Genomic DNA, 25,662 nt, shown 5'->3' with positions numbered 1-25,662 from the left:
GGCATAATTCCAATGTTTAAATGATTTGATTTAATTTAGTTAATGAAACAGCTGGTCAAATGAACTGGTGTGTGTTTATTTACTCGAAAAAGATGTTTGTGACGCTTTATGTAGATTGAGGAGGGTTATGTTTGGTTTTAAAGTGAGGTTGTAGACGTTTTGTAAAGTATTGCTCAAAGTTTAGTTTTTTTTTTTATTTATATAGTAAGCTACAAGTGAAGAGGCTTGACTAAAATTGAAGAATAATGTTAAAACATGTCATTCATGAAGCATTAATATGAACCAATTGATGCTATTGCTACACTAAGGTATGTTGTCATATTCTTATCGATCTATTTACGGTACATCAAAAGTAGGGGTTTGATAGTAAAGTAGGTTTACGCTTTTAAATCAGTTTATATTTTTAAACTAAATCATAGCGTTGCTGTATTTTAAAACACACATCAGCACCACATTAATAGCTCTCTATACAGGTCACATTTTCTTCCCGTTGCAAAGCACGGGTATAGCAGCTTGTTATAATCGAAATCTAAACAGGTTATTGGTGGAACGGTGAATATATTCGTGTGAAGAAGTGAGTGTTATCGACAAGGCAGTACAAACAGCGTTCCCCCCACCCATTGCCCACTTACATTCACATTTACATTTACATTGCAAAGTGGTATATTGCCACTACCACTGTTTGGTTTGTTGACTAAACAATTCTGAACGTCCGCAATCTGCAATGCTTTGTACGTGTAACATTTCTCTAGTGTTTTAATGAGTAGAAATATAATAAAATTTCGGCAACTTGACAATGATACTAAACTTACTTCCAAAATACAATTTGTCTATTGACAGTTAGAAGAAGCAAAAAATCCTTACACTTTGTATATAAACAACAAATTGTATAAAGTTAACTTGCTCCAACAAGAGAGCACCTATCATGAAACCGCACCCGCACAGCGTCACGCGTTAAGCTAAGGAAGTTCAGGAAGTGCATTAAAGAACTTTGCTCCACCGTACCATAAGTGCCTTTCAAACAAACTTGGTATTGAGTTCGGTTGATTGGATGAAGTTACTGCTTCGAAACTTACTGTGTTTGTCGATACTAGTTTTTACACACAAATTGGAACCAACCACTACGTTTATGTTGTTTTTTCTTCAGAAGAGAGGTTTGAAAAAAATTGCGAAGAGTTCGAGAAAACAGCTCTATAAGTAGCTTTCTTTTGTACTAGGAACACGAACACAAGTCTTGGCACTTTCACATCCCCAGCAACTGATATAGATGAGGACAGTTAAGTTTTAAAGCTCATACGAAATGAAGACCGACTATAAAAGCAATTAAATCGCCAAGATGTATAAGAGGCCATACTGCAGACATGCAGCAGGGATGGCGTGGGCCAGAAGCCAGCAGCTAGGGACAGAAATAGCTAATGGCGGCACCACGATAGCGCCAGCACTTTAGCGGCACGAGACTAAGTTCCGTACACAGAATGTAACATCCTGCACGATTACACCGTGGTGTAAGTAATGGTTAAAATACACGAACTCCTCTGATTTTCTCAGTGTTTTCTAGTGTAGTTTCAATATTTGAATAGAATGGACAATGTACTAAGTTCAAAATATTCAATTACTACAGTAGAAGCTTTGTCATTGTGATACGAGGCACTAATTTGTATAACTCCCTTATAACCGCAAAAAAAGAAAAAAAAACAAGAAGTAGCTTATTAACTCTAGAAAACTACACGATTCTCAATCGTATCACTATAAAAAAAAATTGACGTACCCATCGCTTAGTTTTTACAATAATTACAAAATGCCCTTTTGCGTGTGTTTCAATTGTCTATAGCAATAGTATTTGAAAAGCGTAAGCAAATAAAATCCATATATTGTGGGGTTTAATATTGTTGCCGTGGAAACCTGGAGGAACAGGTCCTGGGGACTGCTCCCCCTAAGTCCTCAACAGTATTAGTATCACCACGAAAATCCTTAGTACAATAGCGATCTTTGTGTGAAATCGTTGCGCAATTGTTCCAGTGGAGGCTTATAGCAAGACAGTTGGATATTTTTTTTTTCACAATACGATAGATAAGTAGATCTAAATACATAAAATATAATTTAGGATATGAATGAATATATCGCACGTGAGCGTTGACGAAGTTGGCACAAAGCAGCTACGCTTGTAGTAGTCAGTGAAAGAAGAGAAATTAAATATGCGAATTTGAGAGCTGCGAAGACCGCCAAGTGTATGTGTGTGTGTGACCTTGCCTACATGCCGCTTGTGTTGTGTGGTATGTCACTTCACACTCAACACTGTACTGATATAATCAGTCTAGCCAACAATACATAGACCTACAGAAGTCATGTTGGCAGCCTGAATTGGCACATGGACATTAGCATACCTCTAACCTTTACAATGTGTGTCAATAAGAGCAAAAGAGGAATCTTGTACAGTAGATTGCGTTTAAGCTCGAAGACTTGTAAAATTATTTGTAACAAATTGTGTGTAATGGTCCTAGGAGTAAACAATTAGTTCTAAACCTAACTAAAAACTCTAGATTGATAATAAACATGCAGCGGTTAATTTATAATCAACTTTCTCGTCTTGTTATGATTAGGCTAATACAAACGAGTTAGCTAACTACCAAACAAAACAATCTTATGTCGCCCAGGTTGGTTGATAATAAGAAGACATAATGAGGTAAGGGATACACTTGAAAGCTTGATGGGGAAACTGTATTCGAGAACCAATTATCTCTGAGCAAGGGTTATTGGATGCTGCAGCACTAGAAGCAGACTTGGCTTGTAGGGGTGTATTGGAGGTTCAGATGGAAGCATTATTCGATGTACATGTAGTTGACACTAATTCTCCATCGTACTTGAACCTCCCATACGAAAAAGTTTTGAAGAATGCGGAAAGAGAGAAGAAGAAAAAATACTTAACAATAACAGAAACAAGAAATGCTTCTTTCACCCCACTAGTCACGTCTGTTGACGGAAGAATGCTTTGGCAAAGATTTTCAGACCTTGCTCAGAGCAATGGCAGAACGCCTAACAGAAAAATGGAAGAAACCTTACAGTTAAGTGATGAACTGGATGAAGGTAAAAACCATCTGTGCGACATAAGGAGGACAAGAAAGAAGTGGGGGACAATTAGAGAGTTTGAATATGGGGCTGGAGTACCAGCTTTTTATTAATTTAAATAGCAAATGTTTATTGTTTTCCCATGTTCAAAGTGTATTATTACTTATTATATTATTAAAGTCTTTATTAAGATTGCATTCAAAATTCAAAATTCAAATATATTTATTTATGATATTACAAGCATGGCCTCACCAAGTTTACAAAATTTGTCGGCGAGGACCAATAGATAAAAAAAAATGACAAACAAAGTTTACAGATTTTTCTCTTTTTCTTTTGTTTTGTTTTCTAAGTACAATGAATTATGAAAACTAGTAAAAAAACATTTTTGCATTTTTTTTTAAAGTCCCTGTCACAATTACAGTCTAAGGAGAGTTTTGAAGTGGGGATATCTGTTATGGGGCTCAAAAACTTCGAGCAATATTTTCGAAGTAAACTTACTTCACACAGAGGAGTGAGGTAGTGGTTATTCTCGATTTGATTGAATATGCGATATTGCACTGGGGAAATCAGTTTTATCCTCAACCACTGGCGCGTAGTGCATAGAAAAACGTTTCAGGATATCCATCCATTCGTTTTCATGTAAAGAAATGCAGCGATATCTGATTGAGTGATATTGGTCAAATATAATAACCTGTGTGTTGTTACATGTCAAGATAGGGAGGATAAACATCTGATTACTACCGGTCTGCTGTGCATGACGTTAACGCCCATTTTAATAGCACTCAGCACTCTCGAATAAACTAAAGGTCGTTGGTTCAAAACTAAAAAGTTTTAGTTCATAAACCGCACATTTCCATATTCTAGTGATCTAGTCACTTTGAACATTTGAGTAGTCATACGATTCATTCAGCATTTTTTCTTCAGTCATATTCGCCCGGGTAAAAATTCATCTAATCATAAAGTTAACCTAATCAAAGTATAGAGATTGGACGACAATTCCGCACGATGGAGTTGCTGAGAAAAAGGATTTGTATTACTTTTTGTCTGTTTTTGTTGGTTTGCCAAAACCAGTTGGCTTGGTTTAACAACAGTTGCAAAACAAATTAATAATTAGTTGGATGACATCATTTACGATTCGCAATTCTAAATAGCCGTCGTTCCAGAGTTGTATGTGTTTTTTGTATTTTCTTTTCATCAGACCATTGTATGAGTGTGTTTAAAAGATCAATCCAGTACAATTAACTCAATTATTGTTAACTGTAATTTTCGTTGAAAACGAAGAAGAATGTATGAAAACATAAATTACAATAATGTCTATTCAGGTTTAGAGCAAGTACGGTATTTATGCCTTTGGCATTAGTCTCATTTTGAAATTAAGACAAAGCAAGGAACGTTTGGTAATGGTTTAACAAAATTATGCGAACCTAAGTGGAAAATCAGATAAAAGCCAATTGTACGGGTCAAGTTGAATTGTTTAGCTTTGGTTGTTTTGTGGAGCCGATTACTTTAATGTCGTCTATAAATTCAAAGCCAATTTAAAGGTCAATCCATTTAGTCACGAATTTTCAAACAAACGTTTTTGTTTGTTTCAAATAATTGTCTGCCATCAAGTAAAAATACGAATTGTTGGCGTTTATGTTTAGATTTATTTCACAATCACGTTGTTCAATTTGCCTGGTAGGCATAACCTTGGTGTTATTAGGGAAACGCACTTACAATATGTATCAACAATCACACACAAGTTTTCGAGCTAAACTATGAATTTAATACGACTTGCAAAACGAAATGACATTCATTGATCACCAGGTTATTTTAAACACATGACTCTCCCATATAGGCATACGTCTCCATAAATAATAAACATGAAACATGTAAAACAACACTGATTAAACCTTTAGTTTATTTTATTTATTTATTCTACACATAAAGCATTCTATGGCACGTCGTTAGGCAAGTATTTGAAGTACTAACTTCTCTGACTATCAATTCAACCCTAAATAATCTAATTAAAGTTGTTTCCATCAGAAATATATACCACGTTCATGTTTGTGCTTTCCAATATTAATTTGGTATTCAAGGTCCCACAGTATTGTTCTTAGCTCGCGGCAATTCCATTATTAAATTAAAAATTGAGCAGCCAATTAACTAAAGAACGATGTTTATATAAACGGCGAAAATGTATACAATGAGACTGCATATTTACCAAAACAACAATTTTCAGTAAAATTTCAATTAAGAAAGCTAATTAAAATCAAGTACATATATTGCATTTTGTCAGAGTTTTGTAGCCTTTTTGTGAATATGATTTCGAATTTTTAATAAACATTAAGTTATATTTCAAATCAATTGCACAAAGCTCAGAAAGGTTCCGATACATAAATGTATGACTTACAACAAAATCAAATAATATCAAACTATTTCAACAAAGTTACTAAAAAGTTAAATCAATAAATATGGATTGATGTGTGTAGAACACATTCTTCATTAGTCATTTACTGGCCAAATTATGATGTTGAAGCAATGATGCTACAAATCATAGTTTTTACTGTACTTAATTAAAGCTGATTTTTTCCAAGAGATTTTCCGTAAAGATAATATGAATCATGGAGAAAACTGCTGCGGAAAAACTCAAAATACGAGGCAGAGTAATGAAAAGACAAATCCGGTGAACGTGATACAATATCGCAGGGTTCTGTGTCGAGGGAGTTGATGGAACGGTTCAGTTCTGTAACTAGTTTGGTCTTTGATAAGGCTTTAATAACTAAGCAGAACCTATCCTCAGTTGAATCGTTGAATCTAGTGTATACAGTACTACAAACGTCCCGTAACACTGCATACAGAACTGGGTAGTATCGCAGAATAATCATGTTTAGTTTTCAAGTCCCTAGATAAGCTACTAAAAAAAAACTGCGACACTGATAAAATTCAAGGTCGCAAGTTAATTTTTGCGAACAACAAACTGTAAGTGAACTGAGTGAACTAACTGCTAGGTGCAATTAATTATGAAGTTATTGTTTTCAAAACAGTAAAATGTGTTTTTTTTATTATTCAAATACCTTTGTTGCAATTGTATTAGTTGAGTTTGTATTTTTTTCAAATATTGCTGATCTAGTGTATCAGTAATTGTGGGTATTATAAAAAAACGAACGAACATTTATGGTTCGTTTAAAGTAAAGTGTCCACAAAGTTACGTCCTTTAAATGTGATTTACGCTTTACTATGTCAGTTTATTACGACAAATGAAAACCTCGATTATTTTTTTAGCTAAAATCCACACGCATATTTATATTCTTAAGTACAATATTACAAACACGTCATTTGAATAGATACATTTTGTACACAATTGATTTTAAAATTATTTCGTAGTTTTAGTAGTAATGGAGCGAACAAACTCGACGACCAAAGTTATCAAATAACTGATAATTAGCACAATATATTTAAACTGCTCAGCAAGTGCTTGTAAAGCCACAGCGAGTAGCTAATTTATTTTTGATACAAACAGATCTCTTATAGCTTTTAACGATAGAGAAGTGGAACACTCGATCAATAGACCAGGGTTCGGTCAAGTTCGGCAGTCATCGGACAACTTCGGCTCTTTATCACTACTATCGCATTCTCGCCGCCAACACGTAAAAATAAGTACAGTAAAACATAGTGTATATTTATCCTATGTTCTAAAAAATGTTTATTAAAAAAAATAACAAAACAAAAATATATAAAGTAATCCTCTCCAGAACATTGTAGTTGCATGTCGCAAACTTAAATGATTGTAAACCTAAAAAAAAATCTGACGTGTTTTTGATAGTAATCTCTATTGTTAGTAACCGTCAAACTAATCTATGTGTAATGTTCACGTTTTACCATCGAAGGGAATAAGCTATTACGGTAGGTCTGAAGTCTGAGGAAGACCCGGGCCCGATTTTATCTTTTTACACCATCACAAAGACAGGGTGAGGGTATTTCCACTGACAGGTGAAAATAACAAATAAAGTAGCCACATCACTAACCATCACTTTGAATATTGAAATATTCAAACATGTAATTAGATGCCTACGGACTATAACTGGAACAATTAATTTGAGACACTTAAGTGAGACTAACATCCAATAGAAAAACTTGTCATTATCAAAGACATTGCTTCAACATTGTGTTAAAATGTACAAAGTGAAGACGGTTTTTGTTTACCAGAGGTTAGCAAACTATGACTTCTACAACAACTCTGAAGTTCGACAATGAAGGTCAATAACTTTTTGCTTGCTTTTAATTAATAACTAATAAGTCCTGGCACAATAACCACACCGGTCTTACTCAGTAACAAATCTATCAAATAATTCCTTCAATACGCGTCTTCGCCTTGAAATAGACGTATAATGCCATCTAATCACATTAAGTTAACGAGTTTACACAAGTTTAAAGAAAAAAGTGTTAAGGAAACACAAAATACATATAGAGGAATTAATGGCGATTTTAAAAGCTGTTTCGTATATTAATTAATGCATACCATAAACCATGAACGGATAGAACAGAAACAGTATGGACCATAAACATAAAAAAACAACGTTACTGGCCCGAATATTATACTTATAATGCAATGCTTACTTTCGGGGCAGTGAAATGATTTGTTTCATGATTCATACCATGTCTGTTATAATTTTCGTTGTACGCAACGTAACCACAGATCAAAGAGGGTTTTAACGAAACCAGTCACAAATTTACTAATTGTCACACTTGAACATTAGTTTTTATATAATGCGTGACGCGGTATACCACGGTCACAGAGGCACGTGATAGAGACAGACGTAGCTTGGCTGCTTCATCTCGAGGTCGCATTTACATCACAAAACAACAACTCGACCCACGACCCACCTGGTCTATGGCAGCCCAGGATGTGAATCGTGTTTTTATTGTTTACTCTTGCAAAGTATCACTTTATTGAATTATTTTTCTAAGTAGTTTGTTTAAAAATCTAAACGGATGTTCTCGTGTTTTCTCTGGAATTGCCACTTCTAAACTGCTCTCGACTTTCCATCGTTTTAACTCTCCACCGCGCAGTTGTTCAACGTTGTAATTCGACGCTTTCTATTTCAACTTTTAAATGCACGGATACTTGAACAGAACCGGTATAGATCATAAACATAAACAAAATATGACGGCTGTGTATTATTGAATTTTGTCACGGACACAGTTTATTTTCCTAAGACGCTAAGTTTTACTTGTCTGTACGGCTAATGCCGTGGAGATAATAATTATATCAAACAAATTAATTGAATTATATATAACCCTAAAATTGAACTCATACCGTATCTCAATCGTTGGTTATCGTGATTTAAATCGCTCGGCTCGATGGCTTAGTTCAATGGTTCAATCCAAGTAAATGTAGATCGCATGGGACGTCAATTTTGTTTATCGGTTTACTTTGGGTTATTAATTTTATGATTTGTTCTGTGATTATTGGTAAGGAATTCAACCGCAACCTAGACACTTGCTTCGCTGCAAATTCTGGGTAAAAATGAAAAATAGTTCATCTCATGCTTCCGGTAGCAGGTAGCAAATTACGACAAACGATTTATTACTCCATCCCTCCCTCCAAAACTTGAATAAACAGCTGTGTCCGTGACCTCGGCAAAACCGTCTCCCGCCGCGCCAGCGCCAACTACAGTGAAAGAGTGAAGAAGCAGAACGGTTATCGCCGCCATTATTATTATTACACGCCAGTCCAGTCCTCCAGTCCAGCTGTGCTTGGCGTTCCGTGTAGTCGACAGTCGAGTCGGTTTCTTTTGTTCGTGATCAAAATCGTCATCTGGAATCTGAGTGAATTTGTCGTTCGCGTTTTGTCAAATTTAACTCCAGTGAATAAGTGATCAATAAATAGTGTGCTAAATTAGTGTTGTGAGAGGTGCTTAATTTAGAACCAAGAATCAAACAACAATCACAAAAACGGTACCATTCAATTACCTACTAGTCTCAATAAAGCAAAATAAAACCCCTCCTAATTATTATCTCTATCCTTAACTGCTATCCTTCTTGAAGCATTCGACGTTCTGTCACTTCTATGGAGCATCTCCTAGGCCTACGTAAAATCACACTTTGGTTATGTTCTCGGAAGTATAGGACTGGTCTGATTTAAACCATGCTGGTTTCGTCCATGATGACAGAAATAAGTTCATACGAGTCCATGAGTATTTGGCATACAAAATTTCCTTTTGGAAGGTAAGATTTCATAGGAATCTATTACTTTCTTAAAACATAAACTAGGGTAACATAGGTAAGGGTCATCACAACGCAGTCAAGGCTAATCCCAGTAAAAGACCAAATGGGCTTGGCCATTATCAAACGTAGGCCTACTATAAGAACCTTAAGCTTACTTTTATTGTAAGGTTAACACTTGGTGAGGGGTTTTTTATAGACCTAAGTTATTGCGTTGTTTGTTGAGGTTACAATGCAGTAACTTAACCTAAGTTTATGCAATTGCAAATCATAGTCTCAGGCTGCGTCTACTGTAATGACCCTTGCGATAAACAGACCCATTTTTTTGCGAGAAAGGACGGCTTGATAAATAAAAGTGAAATAAGTTAAAGAAAGGGCAGGGTTTCCTCACTGCACTAAAACTTTAAAAAAACTATGTCCTCTTCATTAAACATCACGAAGAATTCTAAAAGACCTACCCTAAGTTAATGATAGGCCTAATCATAATTTCAACCCTATGTAAGTTTCACAAAGTCAGCCTAACTTGATGCAAAACGTTGAAAATATCACATTCTTTGATTGTTGAAACTTATTTTAATATAAAACCTTAGAATTTAAAAATGACTCAATCCATATCCAAATAAACGTAAGCAATAGGCCTAAATGAGTTATCCCACCCTCAAATGCATTTGCCGTTAGGCTATTATTTTAAATACAAAACACCACTGGGGTGGTTACAAAAGAAGTTCAATAGTTTTTTGTTAGGTAGGCCTAGCCCTGCCATTCGGCATTTTTCAATAAAATTGCCGTTGTTTTACAGTGGAATCTAGAGTTAAGTAGGCCCTAATAACCTTTTTTTTCCTCTCTGGATCATAGCCTTCTGGAATATCTTTCAACTAAACCAATAGGTAGAGTTAGCCATCAAGACATTCCAGGGCGCTGACATTTAGAATACCTACATAAGGTAACTTAACCCTCCGAGTGTCATGCGTCGCTGCAGCGACTCACGAACACTGTTTACGGCGAAGGCTCTATGACTGACAAAATCGGATTGAACTGGATCGAGTTAGGTATCGTTCTTTTCGTTAGATTCTAAGCTTTCTCCAGAGGTCTGTCTCTAAGCGCTTTATGTTCTCCGAGCCGATCGTAATTGTAGCAGACAGCTGACGTGCGTATTTGTAAACAGGTTAGTTAACCTCGGACCGATGACTGATGTGTTTTATTATGTTTATCATTGTTTTAGTGTTAAAAATCAAAAGTAGTGATATACGTGGTGCATTATAAGAAGATTTAAGTGATTTTGAAGGGCTGGTTGATGATCCTGAAGAAGTAGGTACTTAGTGATATTGATGTAAATTATCAGGCAGATTCCTAGCTATGGTTAGGCTATGCATTCTTAGCTAAACGCTATGTACTGAAATCTGTTTTTTGCCCATAACTTATTTATTTGCAAATCTACTTCCTTATATTATTATATATTTGTAATCCTCATAAAATTTAGAACAAAGTGGCTATTTTCAAATATTTATAGGCCTATAATTAATACAATTTCATTGAGCGCAAACTTATTTTTTTTTCAATTTTTCCAAAATAGTTTTTATTTTTAGGCTACCTAAAAAAATTTTTTTGAAACAAATATTCCTTAGGTTTTATGTATGATATTGAAGCCCATGATTTTCCAAACAAAATGGTATATAGAACAGTAGAATTAACATTGTTTTAAGCTTTTCAGATCCGTTTTAATAAAACCTTGCAAATGTGCCAAAAATAGGCGGACATTAAGGCCTAAACTATGGACACTCGGAGGGTTAATCTTCCTTTTACAAATCATGTAAAAAATTATAAGTTTTCCTGTAAACAGAGGAGTAGTGGGGCGGGAACGCAATATTTTAAGGGTTATTGTACCGGTACTTAATAAGCTAGGGTTTAGTTATTTTATGATCGGAGAAAACATTATCTGTAAACCTACTGATAATATCTTAGTCCTACAATTCGGTCAGGTGATTTATTCTTTATATATGCTATCCTGACACTAAGCCTACTTTTAAGACACATTTCAAGCTAACAAAACTCTCAAGATAGTTTAAATAAGTGTAACTTTAATACCCTGTTATTGTTAAAAAGCATCTATTGATAAAAATTACATGTTTTTAAACATCACAAAACATTTTTTTTTTACATTCGTGATGGAAAATGTCCGCAATAAACCTTTGAACAACATTAACTCACCATCACCAACAATGAACTTCAAACAAAGAATCACAAAACACTTTAAAACCCCCAACAAGCAAGAGTATAATCAAGTAGGTAACAGTACCGGTACACATATTTTTCAGAATTACATTGTCTCTTTGACCAGAAATGTTCTCCATTTTACTGCAACATGTTTTTAATATATGCCAAATCATTAATTCAACCCATTTTAAGATGTACCAGCATTAATAAACAAATTACTAAACCCATTAAAACTGTGTCCATTTAGAATTGCAATGCTGGTGGAGCTGCCTACGAATTGACACTCAAAGCTCTCTCCGATTACTTAAACACTGTTTAACACACGGTTAGCATTCTGGGTAATAGTAGTATGTTTTCTGTGCCCTCAAGCATAAGCTAGCCTACTGTATACTATCTGAACTTTTAAAGTGTACTCTTACAGGAACAGATTTTGATTAGGCCTAGGTTACTTCAGTTGTCTGTTTTGCTTTGCAGTGTAATGTTCTCTCTTAAGATTAAAATGGTTAATGAGTCGTACAGCAGTTAGGATAAATTATAGGCAGCTACAGAGCCTATGCAGTTAAAATGCAAAAATTTCAAATTACAAGGAATAAATTCAATATGGTATCTAACAAGCATATTAATTTTGTATTAGGATCAGTTTCAAAAGTTAACCATTCAATATGTGTCGTACTATATTGCTTGGAAAGGTTAGTGCATATACAAAATTTTAACACCAGGCTTACAATTAAATTATTTTTGTACAATATTGATTTGTTCAAACAAGCTATAATATTTGGTGTAGGGCCTATAGAATCTAGGCCTAATTTGTGATTCGATGGTTTGTTTATTTGTCTAAATGTAGCAATCACAATACTAATGTGCTAATGATGCTTTCAGGTGATGTTTAAGTGAAAACACACAATGCAGGTAGCAGAGACTGTTCCGCTGCTGCTGTTGAGTGCGTTTGTGTGTTTGTGTGCGAGTGCGGTGGAGCATCATACTCGACATTCTGTTCCTAAATATCTAACTCCATGTCCTCATTCTTGTCAATGTATTATAATAGACCATTACACAGAGACTGTTGACATAGTATGCAAGAACCGGCCCAGCAACGGAATAAAACTACCTCCATCTGTTACAAGTCTTGTCTTCGAAAATGTCTCAACTCTGTTTCTTCAGTCATCTAACTTAGTTCCTACATCGTCCAGCGGGTCTGAGATGATCAAAGTAGTTTATACACAAAGTGAAATCAAGGGAATTAGTCAGCATACATTTTCAAAACTTCCTTATTTAGAGCATTTAGATTTGAGTAGGAATTTCATATCAGAGATACCCTTATTAGCTTTTTCCCCCTTATCTCGTTTAAGAGTTCTCGATTTATCTAACAATTATCTATCGACACTCCCAAATGACATGCTCGAAAATCAATTGTCTCTACGTGAACTTTACATATCAAAGAACCAGTTAGAGGCCATGCTTACGGAAACCTATGCAAACTGCAGTGAACTTCAAGTGCTTGATTTTTCGCACAACAGAATCTTAGATATTTCCGAAGACGTCAAACTTAGTTCCAGTTTGATCACCCTCCTTCTCAATAACAATAAACTGAAATCAGTTCCGATTCAAATGTTCACAAATCTGGAGAATTTAGAAATACTAGACTTGGCAAACAATGAAATACAATTTATATCAGATCAATTATTTCATAAACTGAAATCCTTAGAAAAATTGGACCTTCAAGGAAATCGAATAGCAGAAATACCGACTGATAGCTTTAAAGAACTGATTCACTTGCAAGTATTAAACATAAGTAAAAATCCGATTGAAAATTTGGATGATAAAATGTTGCAATCTAATTTAGAACTTAACACACTAAGTTTCAGTGAAACTCTTATAAATAAAATTAATGCCCGTCTTTTAGCGAAACTTAAAAGACTGAGAGTCCTAGATGCTAGTCATAATTATCATCTAGAGACGATAGAAGACTTCAAAATTAGCTCTAGTAATCATTTGCAGTTCATCGATCTCAGAAATGGAAACTTAACAAGTTTGCCAATATTCATTTCTCATTTGCAAGTGGTAGAACAATTGAGGATTGAAGGCAATCCTTGGAAATGTGACTGTAGATCTGGATGGTTTATAGAATGGCTTCAAAATCATGAGCATTCCGTGAACACAACTCTCACATGTGACGGTTCAGAGAATCTTCTAGACAAATTGATATCCCTCAACTGTGAACCACCACAAGCGATCAACGACACAACAACAGAGGTGTTAGAGTTCAGGTCATCTGCAATGCTCACGTGTCTGTTTAATGGTGAACCAATTCCATCCATTACTTGGGTGACACCGTCCGGGTATATCTTTCACTACTATCCCAAAAATGCCACAGACATTTTCTCTAGTCATCCTCGAATCCATCTTTATGATCTTGAACCCATCGTTGAAAGTAGAATACAAGTCATGAGCAATGGATCTTTGCACATCCAAGAAATCCACCGCCAGGATGCGGGAATATACACTTGCATTGCCATCAACCCTGTGGGAAATTCAACATCGCACATCGTGGTGACTCTCGACAGAGAAACATTTTTCCACATAAAACTAATGTGCATCATTGTAGGCGCCTCATGTGTTATTGCAGTTCTCTTGTGCACAGCCATTGGTCAGATTATCTACTGGATATGTAAAAAGTAAGCACCCTGAGTTACCGTACTTAGTATAAAAATATAGCAGTATAGTTTCTACATACCAATTTGATAATTTTCAGGCAACAAGTTACCCAGCCGCCGTTGACATAAGGTGTTAAAAAAACATAATTAAAAAAATGTAGGTTGACCTGAAGTACTAAAAGCATGTTCAATGGGTAATACATTTTTTTTACCCACACACGTGGAATTAGATCATTTTGAACAAGTTTCACTTTTCTCGTTAAACTACATTTAATGAAAAAAATGTAAAGCTATTAATTTATGGCATAGAACGTTTTAGTCAAGATAACATTTTTTCTCAGTATTTAAAATATGTATAGATGTTATCAAAATAACAATAAATTTATTCACTAAATATTCACAAGCACAGCTACTTACACAATTTAATTGTGTTTAAAAGAAATATTTAGGGAAAAAATGATTTTACGGTTTTAACATAACAATTATTTACATATTACACACAAGAAGACTAAAAAAATAAAAATAAATGCCCTTTTGGAAACACAATTAAGTTAAAATAGTTATGCTAACACTAACATTATGTATAATATAAAGATAGAATTACTAGTTACGTAAAATTCAACATAAAATAACACAATTTTATGCTGCCTACTTTAATTATAACAAACTGTTTGAGACTCAGCTTTAATCCTGATTCTCAGCTAAAAACTTTGTTTCACTTAATAATGTAATATAATGTTCTCCGCTGTTTATGTACTCTGGTGTCAACTATATGAAAATTGGCTGAATTTTTGAAGATCCAAGTGTATGAGGTATTCATTAGAAACACCACCCACAATCATTCAAATCTGACTTACTTCATCAGGCGTTATTAAGTAAGTAATCATTCAGTATCGCTTATCATATACCACGCCTGAATCATCATCATCCAGTGGATTTGAGCTTCCCCTTCGACAAATTTTGAAACTAATCAAACTCGTTGGCGGTTAAGACTCCGCTAAATCGTTGGACTGTCAAAGTCCACGAGACTGCTGCTTCAATATTGTGTCTGGATTCTTTCAGACATTCAAAACTCCATCATATGTTTTTTACAAAAACGTAAGGACATGATTGATTTTTCCACTATATTATGAAAGAAAAGTAATTTTTAAACATTATGCATTGTCGAATTGGGGTAAAAAGATCTTGTAAAGAGCTTTTAAAATTAACAATGAAAACCCCGTGTTGTACTAATTATCATGTAATGTATAATGTGAAAATGTTAAGGTGCGGACTTGTAGAAGAGAGAGGAAAACAACTGATACAACTACGAGAGAATATCGAAACCTACAAATCACAGCAACTTGAAAGCCTCAGACAAAACTACACTCAACAGGTAATGATGAAAGACCCCATGGTCATTTAGAAGGAGTATTTGTCACGTTTTAATATCATCAGATCAGCAATTTTTCACAATTATTGACTTGATGACGTTACCCAGTCTTTTTAACTCTGTTATTCTTTTAGGCTTAAAGAAACAACAGTGAAAGGACGGGGAAGGCTACAACTTTACTCTTCACATTTACGTTCTATTTAACGTGATGATTTTATGTGGAAGTTGTTTACATTTTTCAGAAACAAAAGCAACAACATTGATAATGGCCAACAGTTGAAGTTTGTAGTACTGAGTCAGAACTGCCTTGAATGCTGGATGTTTGCATTTCAAATGCATTTTCATTTACATGATTCCTAGGTATTAAGTTTCAAGTGAGATTAGGGGCTTTGGGGACTTGTTTAATTTCATCAGTTAATTTTCTAGGATAGTTAAAAGGTACATTTTGATTGGCTGTATTCAATTAATAATTTATTATTTTATTAATCTGTTGTACTGTTTCAAGTTTTAACAGCTCTTCTGCTTAAAATCAGGTCAGTTTTTAAATATTGTATTTGATTTTGTAAATTAAAATTTTAAATGTATTGGAAAGCTATTTATGATAAAGGCTTGTAATTTCTAAGACAACAATTTTGTACAAATTAGCCTACATTGTTATGATAAAATTTCTTCCTTTCACTGCTTCACTTTGGAATGCCCTTCTGTTTGATTTGGTATAGATTACATTTATTTTAAAATAAAAGACAGTTAAATATCTGAGACAGTCCTGTAAGTGTATAAATCATTGCAACTTTCACAAAACGTGGGAATATGAGATAAAGCTTTTTACAATTAAAACTTAAATGTTTTAGGTACATCGGATTAAAGAGAACTGCACGCAACAAGTGGAATGGATCCGAGACAGCTACCAGTCACAGGTGAAGCATCTCAAAGACTTTAAGCACTACGGCTCACACCAGTTTTCAAGTATGAGGGATCAATATTATGACCAGGTAACTATTTCAGACTAAACATACTATCAGTAATGGATATGAGTGACATTGATGATCCCAACAATGTGGTGTCATTGTTATAGCTATAAAATTGAAGATGCATAGTGATTTTGCTATCCAACCAAAGCTTAAGCCGCCAACTGTTTTTACAGCTTATTTTCATGTTATAACTATAAAATGATTTACGGTATGTTGTATGACTGATGTTTTTCTCAGATGAAGAAAGTCAGGGACTACTCGACGTCACAGCTGGGCTGGGTCCGAGAGAACTACGTGTTCCAGAGGAACCGAGTCCAGAAGTTCAGTTCGCACCAGGTGCTGCGGTTCCGAGAATCATACAAGTACCAGCAGCAAACGCTCAACAAGATCCTAGAAAATCTTCCCAATCTGCATCTGGACAACTGTAGAGGCAGCTCATGCGGAAGATCAGAAACATCCATGTTCACAGACCCGAAAGAAGATTTTCATGAAGAACTGGTGGATATTCAAGATATCAGTGAGTACGTTAAGACTGAACTGGAACAACTGACTGATCCTGCAGTGCTAGACGAAGGTATAGATGCACAATCCGTGTACTACACTCCGTCCGAACTGTCTGATGGTCCTCAGTCTCCTGTGAAGGAGATGCTACTCCGAAGACAACTACAGTACTCCATAACACCTGAGGCCTACAGTCCAGATAACCCTCTAGATAGGCCCAGTACCTCCTACTCCACGGTCCCCTGGCTGCCAGACAGTCCCTGCCATGTGTTCCACAGTTCCCAGTCCGGGATACAAGTTCCCCAGGGGGACGAGGAGTTCCAGGTGCCTCGCACGCTTCAGTCCTCCACTAGTCTCCCCGAGATGCCGCAGCTGTGTGACGATGACAAGATGTTTCCGTCGGTGCCCGCGACCTCGCACGAGACAGCTCTCTAGTGCCAAAGTGTAAACTGTTGAGTGCCCTGTAATATTTTTTATGGCTGTGATAGCTTTGTTCCAAAAGGTGACCTGTGTCTTCAAAGTTTCTTGTGTATGGGTTAGGAAGATTGCTCAAACATTGGACTCGTAGTTGTATCATTTCTTTCTCTCTCTTATCTGCTCTCCACTTACCACCTCTCATTTGTCAGAAAAGTATGAAATTTTTAAATTAAAGTTAAAATTTTAAAATTATTTTACAAATATATGTATGAATAAAAAGTTTTGCCATTGTGTTAGTTATTAGGAAATATATACAGCTAAACAAAGTGGTGTTTTTTTAAGTCTTACGAAAAAAATTAAACATACAAAAAACGGCTGAAATTAAGTTTATTATTGCCATTAAGGTAGATATGACATTATTTAATTCATGTATAACATTTTGATTTACATATACCGCTTAGATTTGTATACATAATTTGTTAATGGTTATTGTTAATTACTTCACATATCTTTGTTATATAGTGATGTACATATTTGTTTACGAATAACCATGAATGTGTAATAAATGCTGTATTATAATAACTCTTTTTTTCTATAGGCCCTAATTTACGTGCCTTTTTTTGTCTTTTTAAAATACAAAATTATTATACAACATTATTCCTATTTTAAAATTAATTTAACGTTATTTGGTTTAGTTATGAATTTTGTATATCCATTAATGTCATTATTTTACATGCTGTACCAACAGGAAATTATTTGTATATATTGATATTTTTTTAAAACAATATTACTACCTGGCTTGATGAGATTTAGCCATTCAGGTAGTACTTGTGATCAACAATTCACCATGTACTTAAAACTGAGTTTAATTAATTAAAAAGTCTATCCCTTGAAGAAATAAAATTATTATTTTTTATTGCCATATTTTCTTGGCACTTTTTGAATGAAAAAAACATTTTAACAATAGAGATTTTGAGCAATGTTCAAATATTTATGATCGATTAAACCTAATGTTTATTTGCTGTTTCCAGTGTTTCCTTTATTTGTTATTTGCAGTTGTCAAAAGAGAGATTTTTATGTATCAGTGAATTAATATCATTTAAAAACTAATAGCAACATATTTAAAACATTCACTATATTTAGTATTATTGATTCTAAATTTTCTCTGATTACAAAAATGTCTTTAGTAGTTTATTGAAGTATTGTACTGCAACAAAAAAAATCAGCAATGGTTAATTTTAAACCTTGAATGCATTTTATACAACTGAAATAGCCAATGATCACTTATAATTTAGAAATAGGCTTAGGTAAAGAAAATAACAACACAAGTTAATTGCAACTGTATTGCACTATAATTTGGAGTAAATCTATACAAAATAATGCCATACAAATTTAATAATTAAACTATGAGCTATGGATAATACTATGAAACTCATAATATGTAGTGTTTTAAAGGAAAAAATTACAATAATGTTTAAGTCCAAATAATGTAATGTCATCTCTTATATATTTCAATAAAGAAATAATTCATTGAAGCACTAGTAGTAAAAGTATCACATTTTCTAGCAAACTTAAACCTACATTAGAATTAGAAAAACTGTATACATTAATAGGGATTGTTTTGTTTTGAAATCTTTACTCACTGAAATTATTTCTGTGAGCTAAACTTTAGGAGTGTAATGAATACTTCTATAGGATATTTACAGGAAATGACGATTCAGTGTATGAAATTGGTAATTGATAATATGGGCTGATTATTAATTTATAATTGTTTTGATTTCCATAATATGATAAAGGCCTAAAACAATTTATAGGCCTATTGATAACAATTTATCGTCAAAATTGGTCTCAATTAATAATTAACAAAATATTTTATAAATTTAAGAATTCAAATTTTCACCTGCTAGCCTAGCTAAATGATTTTTAAAATTGTCATTTTAATTTAATCGGAAACATGTTTTTTTTAGTAAATATATAGTCTCTGCTTCTTTACATGGCCAGAATCTAAATTTAGATAAGTGGTAAAGTATTTTAGTTTTCTTTTTATAATAATCAGAACTTTCACATTTTAATGAAACTAACACAGAGTATGAAACTTTAAGTAGCCTATCATTTATATTTTTCAATCTCTGAAATAGATATACCTATATGAATATAAGGTTGTATTTTAATAAATAAATGCAATAGTTCATTGCACTTATCAAACTGCTTATGTAAAAACCTAGCAATTCATCTGTATTTTATTGCTTCTGGTATTAGGGTAGATGCCATGTTGGCAAATCCAACAAAAGTTATGACTGTTTTACTTTTGATTTATATAACTAAATCGCTGGGTTAAGGTAGAAAAAACTGTCAGGGCAACGTCTTGAAACATCGGCGTCCCTGATAACTGGCCACCATGAAAAATAGTCCTCTCCGGCATACAAAAGTGTCAATCAGCAAGTTTGACTTTTAATATACATTTTCTAAACAACAATGTGATTTTGCTGCAAAAGTTTAGCATAAGAAAAGTATCAAATATTTTAGGTTAAGATTACATAGGAGTTAGTATTTCAAATGCTCTTCTATTTTCTAACTATGGAAAGAAAACCACACAGAGATGTGATTAATTGGTGGCCATTTAGAAGGAAGGCTAGTGTTTATTCATTATAAAACTGAGTTAATTCATAACAACTGTTTGTAGATAGATTGGTGGTAACTTTAATGTGACTTATTTATTTATATTATTTTGTGTCCTTTTGTTCTGTGAATGATTATTTGTACAAATGCGTAATAAATCTTTGTTGCTCTAAAATGTGTGTATTTTGAACTCCACAATTCTATTAATTTAATGTTAGTTTTCTGATGTTAAGCAGAAATGAATTTATTTTGTATACTTTCAACTTATTATTATTAGTGGTCACATACAAGTAAAATATACTAAGATATGTGAAATAGATAAGTTTAAGTAGCACGCTTATGAAATCATCAAACGAAATTTTGCTAACTGTACGTTATTTTTTATGGGAAAGGATGAGGGTTGTCTGTTAACTAATATAACCATCGAGTAGTAGACTTGACCGAGCAAGCTAGCTCGAATTTGACACCAGCCCCTAGTTCTTTACATAATTTACTAATATTCAAGCCGATTTCCACGGCATATGTGCAATGAGTCTCGTCAAAAACCAAAGCCTATGTGAAGGAAAATCAATAGGTCTGCCTAACATGACTAGCATACTGTTATTGGTTTTCTGAGGTTTTTTTAGGCATAAACCCCTGTTGAAGTTCAATTCAAGGGGTGGATAGTGTTTGGAGGTCGTACAAATTTTCAAAATATTGATGATGATTTGTATAGTGTAGGTCGGCTGTGGTTGTTTGAGGTCGATGATTAACACGTTCGATTCCGCAATAGTACTAAATTTTTCATTCATATGGACCAGCGAAGACGGCCAGTTTCCGCCAATAGACTGCCGTCGCATATTTGCGTCGGTGTCAAATGTTACTAAAAAGCTTATATCTTTGTAACGGTCTATTTGAAGACCCTGAATTCTCTGCAGTGGTGCGTCACTTGGTTTTTTGATATGATGATTAGTGACGTCATATGATATTTGGCAAAACTGATTTTTACTTTGCTGCTTCACTGGCTTGGGGTCTGTGTGTACTGTTAACCAAGTGACACCCGATCTATGTGTAATATTAAAATTAATTTATACCTCGGGCCGTGGCAATTACCTCAGCGTCGCATATGTGTGGCGATTGGTAGCGAACGTGTTAAAGTTGAGGAGATGGTTTCTTTTAACCTTGCATTTGTACATTAACATAGGCCTCAGGCCTGTCCATGGAATGTGTCCAGCAAAGCAAGGGGTGAGCTGGTACAGAAAAAGGTTGAAGTGTACTGTTGATGAAATTTGGCAGGTACCAGGATCCGAACCCAAGACATTGCTCCCTTGGATACGAAGTCCGTCATGCTACTGACTGAGCCATCTACCCATCAACCATTATTAATAATTATTCTCAAAGATCAGGGTAGGACTGAATGAGGAATTACCAAAATCATAAAGGGCATCTCAAAGATTACCAAGGATAACAGGAAGCCCTGGTAGTCCTAAGTACGCCCTGACCTTGAATCACTGTGTCCATAGAAACTTATGTACATTCGCTAACAAATATTTTTGTAAACATGTACAGCCTTCTGCTAACTACTCTGCATGCACATTACACATCCTTAAATTTTTGTAACAGATTTTAATACAGGTTGCCTCCCTTCTCACAGAAACCTAAACATGGATGGCGATTCATACTTTCTTGGTAAGAGCATACATTTTACTTTTAACATAATTTTTGACTGCTGCAATGAAACTAATCGTCAAAAAGGGGCTTGAACTAGCTAGAATGTAGATGAACTAGAAAATTGACTTTAGACTAGTTTTTTTTTTACAAATAAAAAAAACCTAGAAATGGAATAAGTTCTACTGTTTAAAATAGCACCTTGACGTTTAGTTTGATCCATGGGTGGAAGAATCTTTGCAAATAGAAGCACCTCAAACTATCTCATTTTAATTACCTACATTTCAAAAGTAGATTGGTTCTATTATATAGCGAAGATATAATACATATTTTTAACCATCAATGATGGTTAATACAGAATTAGGTCTATGATTAGGTACTTAAGCTTAAAAAGATAAGTAGAGTAGAATTTGTATTACCACAATATTTAGCCTTAGCAAACATAAATAAAATCTTTGATGTTGCCTTTATTTTCGATAGAGTACTTTCTGACCAAAGAAAATTTATTGAAATACAATCATAGATTAGAACAGATTCTTCCCTAACATGGATAACATGGACTCCCTTGTCTCTTCTGAATATTAGTAGTTACAATTTGAATATCTATAATATCCTAAATCTACCACACACATTTAATTGGTAAAATAATCACAGTATTGAAATGGTACAGCAACTAAGGGTATTTAAAACCAAGAATCAATTAAATATAAGAGTGTGATGCCATTTTTACCAATACAGTAGCCGATTCTTTTACCAGGATCATATATTATTGAAAGGCCAGTTAATTAAACATCTTAGTTCGGTTCCAAATTATCAAAAAGTGAACAGATTGTAATTTTCTACATCTGATTGTGAATTGCAGACAGATTGTTGCAGTAAAACTTCCCCATTTCTTCATATTGTTAGCATAAGTGTATTTTCTTAAATGGTGAGAAGTTATAATCTATATAAAATAGTTTGCGGTAAGCATTTTACATTCCAAACCATTCATGGCACATTCTTTATTCTCAATTAGCTGTTACCCAAGGGCTTCACCCTGTTTGACTTCATAAGTATTAATAAAACTATTGATTCGTTAAGATAAGCTGAAATAAAAAAATCTGAATACATTAATACAAACAAATAATCACACCTGATTTTAGGTAATAAATTGAAAGAATAACAAACAAATAAGTACAGCTGAGGTATTTTTAACATTAGGTACATGGAAAGATCCCTTTAGAAAGGAATAACGACCTTAAAGGGCAATTTATGAAATAATGGAAAGTTTTGCGCAGGGTTGCTCGTCATGACAAACATTTTAAGTATATGGTTTACGGGGGTGTGACTTGTAGTTTTCTCAAAAGTTTATGGGTACTTTGGGATTTATATATGGATACCCGACGGTGATATCACAATGCTGAGTTTGGATTCTTTTTTGCAATATTATGTATATATATGTGTTACTAGACTTTCATAGGTAGGACGATGTACCAGCCCCACTGAGAAGCATGTAAATGAGTCATACCTAGAATATGTTAAGAGTTTTTGAGAATAGGCCATTTCTGCTCCAATTTCAAAATTCCAGCATTTGAATTAAAAAAGCAGAGGACAGGCCGATTTGGAACACACAGTTATTCAAAGTTTCATCGGAAAAACAATTTATAATTCAAAGGGAAGGTTTCCTTTACAGCCTGTTAGCACAATAGTTCATCTTACATCATATCATTGATGACATAAGAATCTATAGCAAAAACCAAACAAAAATAACAAATTTTTTTGTAAATCCATAAAAAACAAGATGTTGTTTGATGTAAAGTAACTAATACTAGAGGACCCATACTGCTCTACAGTGTTAAAATAAATATCATATCCGAGAAATAATCAAACTTATGATTTTTGATTGAGTAAGAGTATCTTTAACTTAACTGATTCAAACGATCAATAGCTTAAATTAAAGCATATAATTTACTGATTATTCTGAGTCCTAAACAAATAAAAAAACATAAACAATACTGGAACTATTGATTTTTAAGAACAACCTTATAACAAATATGTTTATGTTGGTTGTTCACCTTAAATTTTCTTGAAACTTGTCTGATTTGAATAACTAATAGCTTAAATGAAAGCTGGTATTTCTCTGAAGGTTTTTAGACCAAAATATATAGGATTATATAATTATAACTTGTGAAACACATCTTAATTTGAAGTAAGAATTCAAAAATAAAAATAAATATAATTTATGATTTTTGGTATAGTAATAGAGTAGATAAATGTATTCCGATGCTTGATGTGAAATCTGTGCGTGCATAACTTCAATTTGAGACCTCAATCATGAAAATCGGTCGGGTAGAAGAGCCAAACAAACTCGGAAAAGAAAAACAATTTTTTAAAAATATATAAGATGAGATGTTTAATTGTAATGATTAGTAGCTTACCTAACATAATACAGTATTTAAAAATGAACTCTTTGTAATACGAATGGTCTATTTTTTACCTATATATCAAACCCTAAACAGTTCAAATTTATTTGCTTGGCCCACTAATTTTTAAATATCAAAAGTCTATTATAATCAACACAATGTGATTAGATTGAATGGATAACACAAAAATTTAATTTGCGTAGAATCTTGGTTGTGAACGTCGACAAACACTTATGTTTGCAAGACGCTGCTTTATGATTATTTTGTTTAAAGTTTGAGCGTTTCTGATCAACACTTAAGAAGCCAAGCTTGGTAACAGCAGGTGATTTACATAACAAATTCTTTATTACACAGTAAATATCAAAATCTAAAATAGCATAATTTACAACCACAATTTTGAAATATTTTAATTTTGTCAATTCCACACCAGTTAGTTAGGTCTGGGATACGTTAGATTAATTATGTATTATTTTTGTTAAACTAATAGGAAAAAATAATTGCTGCAAAATTCTGTTAGGAATTCTAAAGGTAAAAGAATAGTATATTTCGTACCTAGGGCCGAAAATGAGGTTTTGCCGGCTCGAGATAGTATTTAAGTTCTCGACTTTGTCTCGAACTTCGAACTTCGAAGTTCGAGACGAAGTCTCGAACTTAAATCGATCGAGAGCTGCAAAACCATTTCGGTCCGTGGTACGAACGCTATTTTTCACCACACTATACCCTATTACCACTATTCACCACTATAATAATGCACACTGATCGTCAACACAACTACATCTTGAAGGTTATGTGAAGAATCATCATATTTGAGGAATCAGCAAAAATATAAATAAATATTTGCTAGGCAACAGTGACAATAACACAATTCTATATTGCAATGCTATGGATTTTGATTGTGTATTTAAAACGCATTCATGTTTTAATTAAGTAAGCGGACAGCTGATTTTGCGGCCCCGGCCTGTAAAAACCTGCTCGGTCCCCAAATTGGAGACAGCTGGCATGGCCAGCAAAACGTAACTTTCAGCCACCAATTAACGTATGTAATACAGCCAAAAACATCATGGTGTGGTGAAAACAATTTTTTAATGCAAAACATGCTCTTTTGCTAAGGCTGGCATTTGAAACGGCAAATGGAAGAAAAGCAAAAAGTGCTTGAGAACAAAAAATTATTTAAAAGTATATAACACTAAACTAAAACTTCAAACGTTAAATCCCAATAATTCTCTTCATTTCTAAAGTTAAAGATACATGTCACTCCTGCACCATTTAAAAATTTGCTTTAATAAGATTCTTGGAAGATTAGAGTTCATAAATTATGTAGGTACCTATAAGTGAAATGGTAGAAAAAGGTTAATCATAAAGGCAATAGCTCATTATAATTTCACCAAATAAAATGCACAATAATTCTCTTCATTTCTAGAGTTTAACATACACATCACTCCCGCACCATTAAAAAATTTGCTTGGATAAGATTCTTATTAGAGATCACAAATTACGTACCTATAAGTAAAATGGTAGAAAAAAGTTAATCATATTTGTAGCCAAGATCAATGATTCTTAACTATATAGTTAAGTTATACTGTACAGCTTAC

At 33.8% G+C, this 25,662-nt stretch overlaps 2 protein-coding genes across 5 annotated transcripts in view; one reads left to right on the top strand and one right to left on the bottom strand.

The window, feature by feature from the left end:
* The window catches only part of LOC128981883 (cytokine-like nuclear factor N-PAC), a 93,774-nt gene that overhangs the window by 25,371 nt on the left and 42,741 nt on the right, over positions 1-25,662 (bottom strand). The window lies entirely within an intron of this gene.
* On the top strand, positions 8,772-20,196 carry LOC128981881 (leucine-rich repeat neuronal protein 1-like). Its single transcript, XM_054400854.1, has 5 exons — positions 8,772-9,276; positions 12,367-14,162; positions 15,408-15,516; positions 16,365-16,505; positions 16,722-20,196. Exons 2-5 carry the CDS (start codon positions 12,391-12,393, stop codon positions 17,418-17,420), a joined length of 2,721 nt encoding a protein of 906 aa, XP_054256829.1. The 5' UTR covers positions 8,772-9,276; positions 12,367-12,390; the 3' UTR covers positions 17,421-20,196.

The sequence above is a fragment of the Macrosteles quadrilineatus genome, unplaced genomic scaffold (genome assembly GCF_028750875.1).
Source record: "Macrosteles quadrilineatus isolate MER2022 unplaced genomic scaffold, UCM_ALF_1.0 Scaffold_55__1_contigs__length_795759, whole genome shotgun sequence".
NCBI classification, from domain to species: Eukaryota; Metazoa; Arthropoda; class Insecta; order Hemiptera; family Cicadellidae; genus Macrosteles; species Macrosteles quadrilineatus.
Note: the sequence above shows the minus strand (reverse complement) of the source record. Positions and strands in the feature narration are given on the sequence as shown.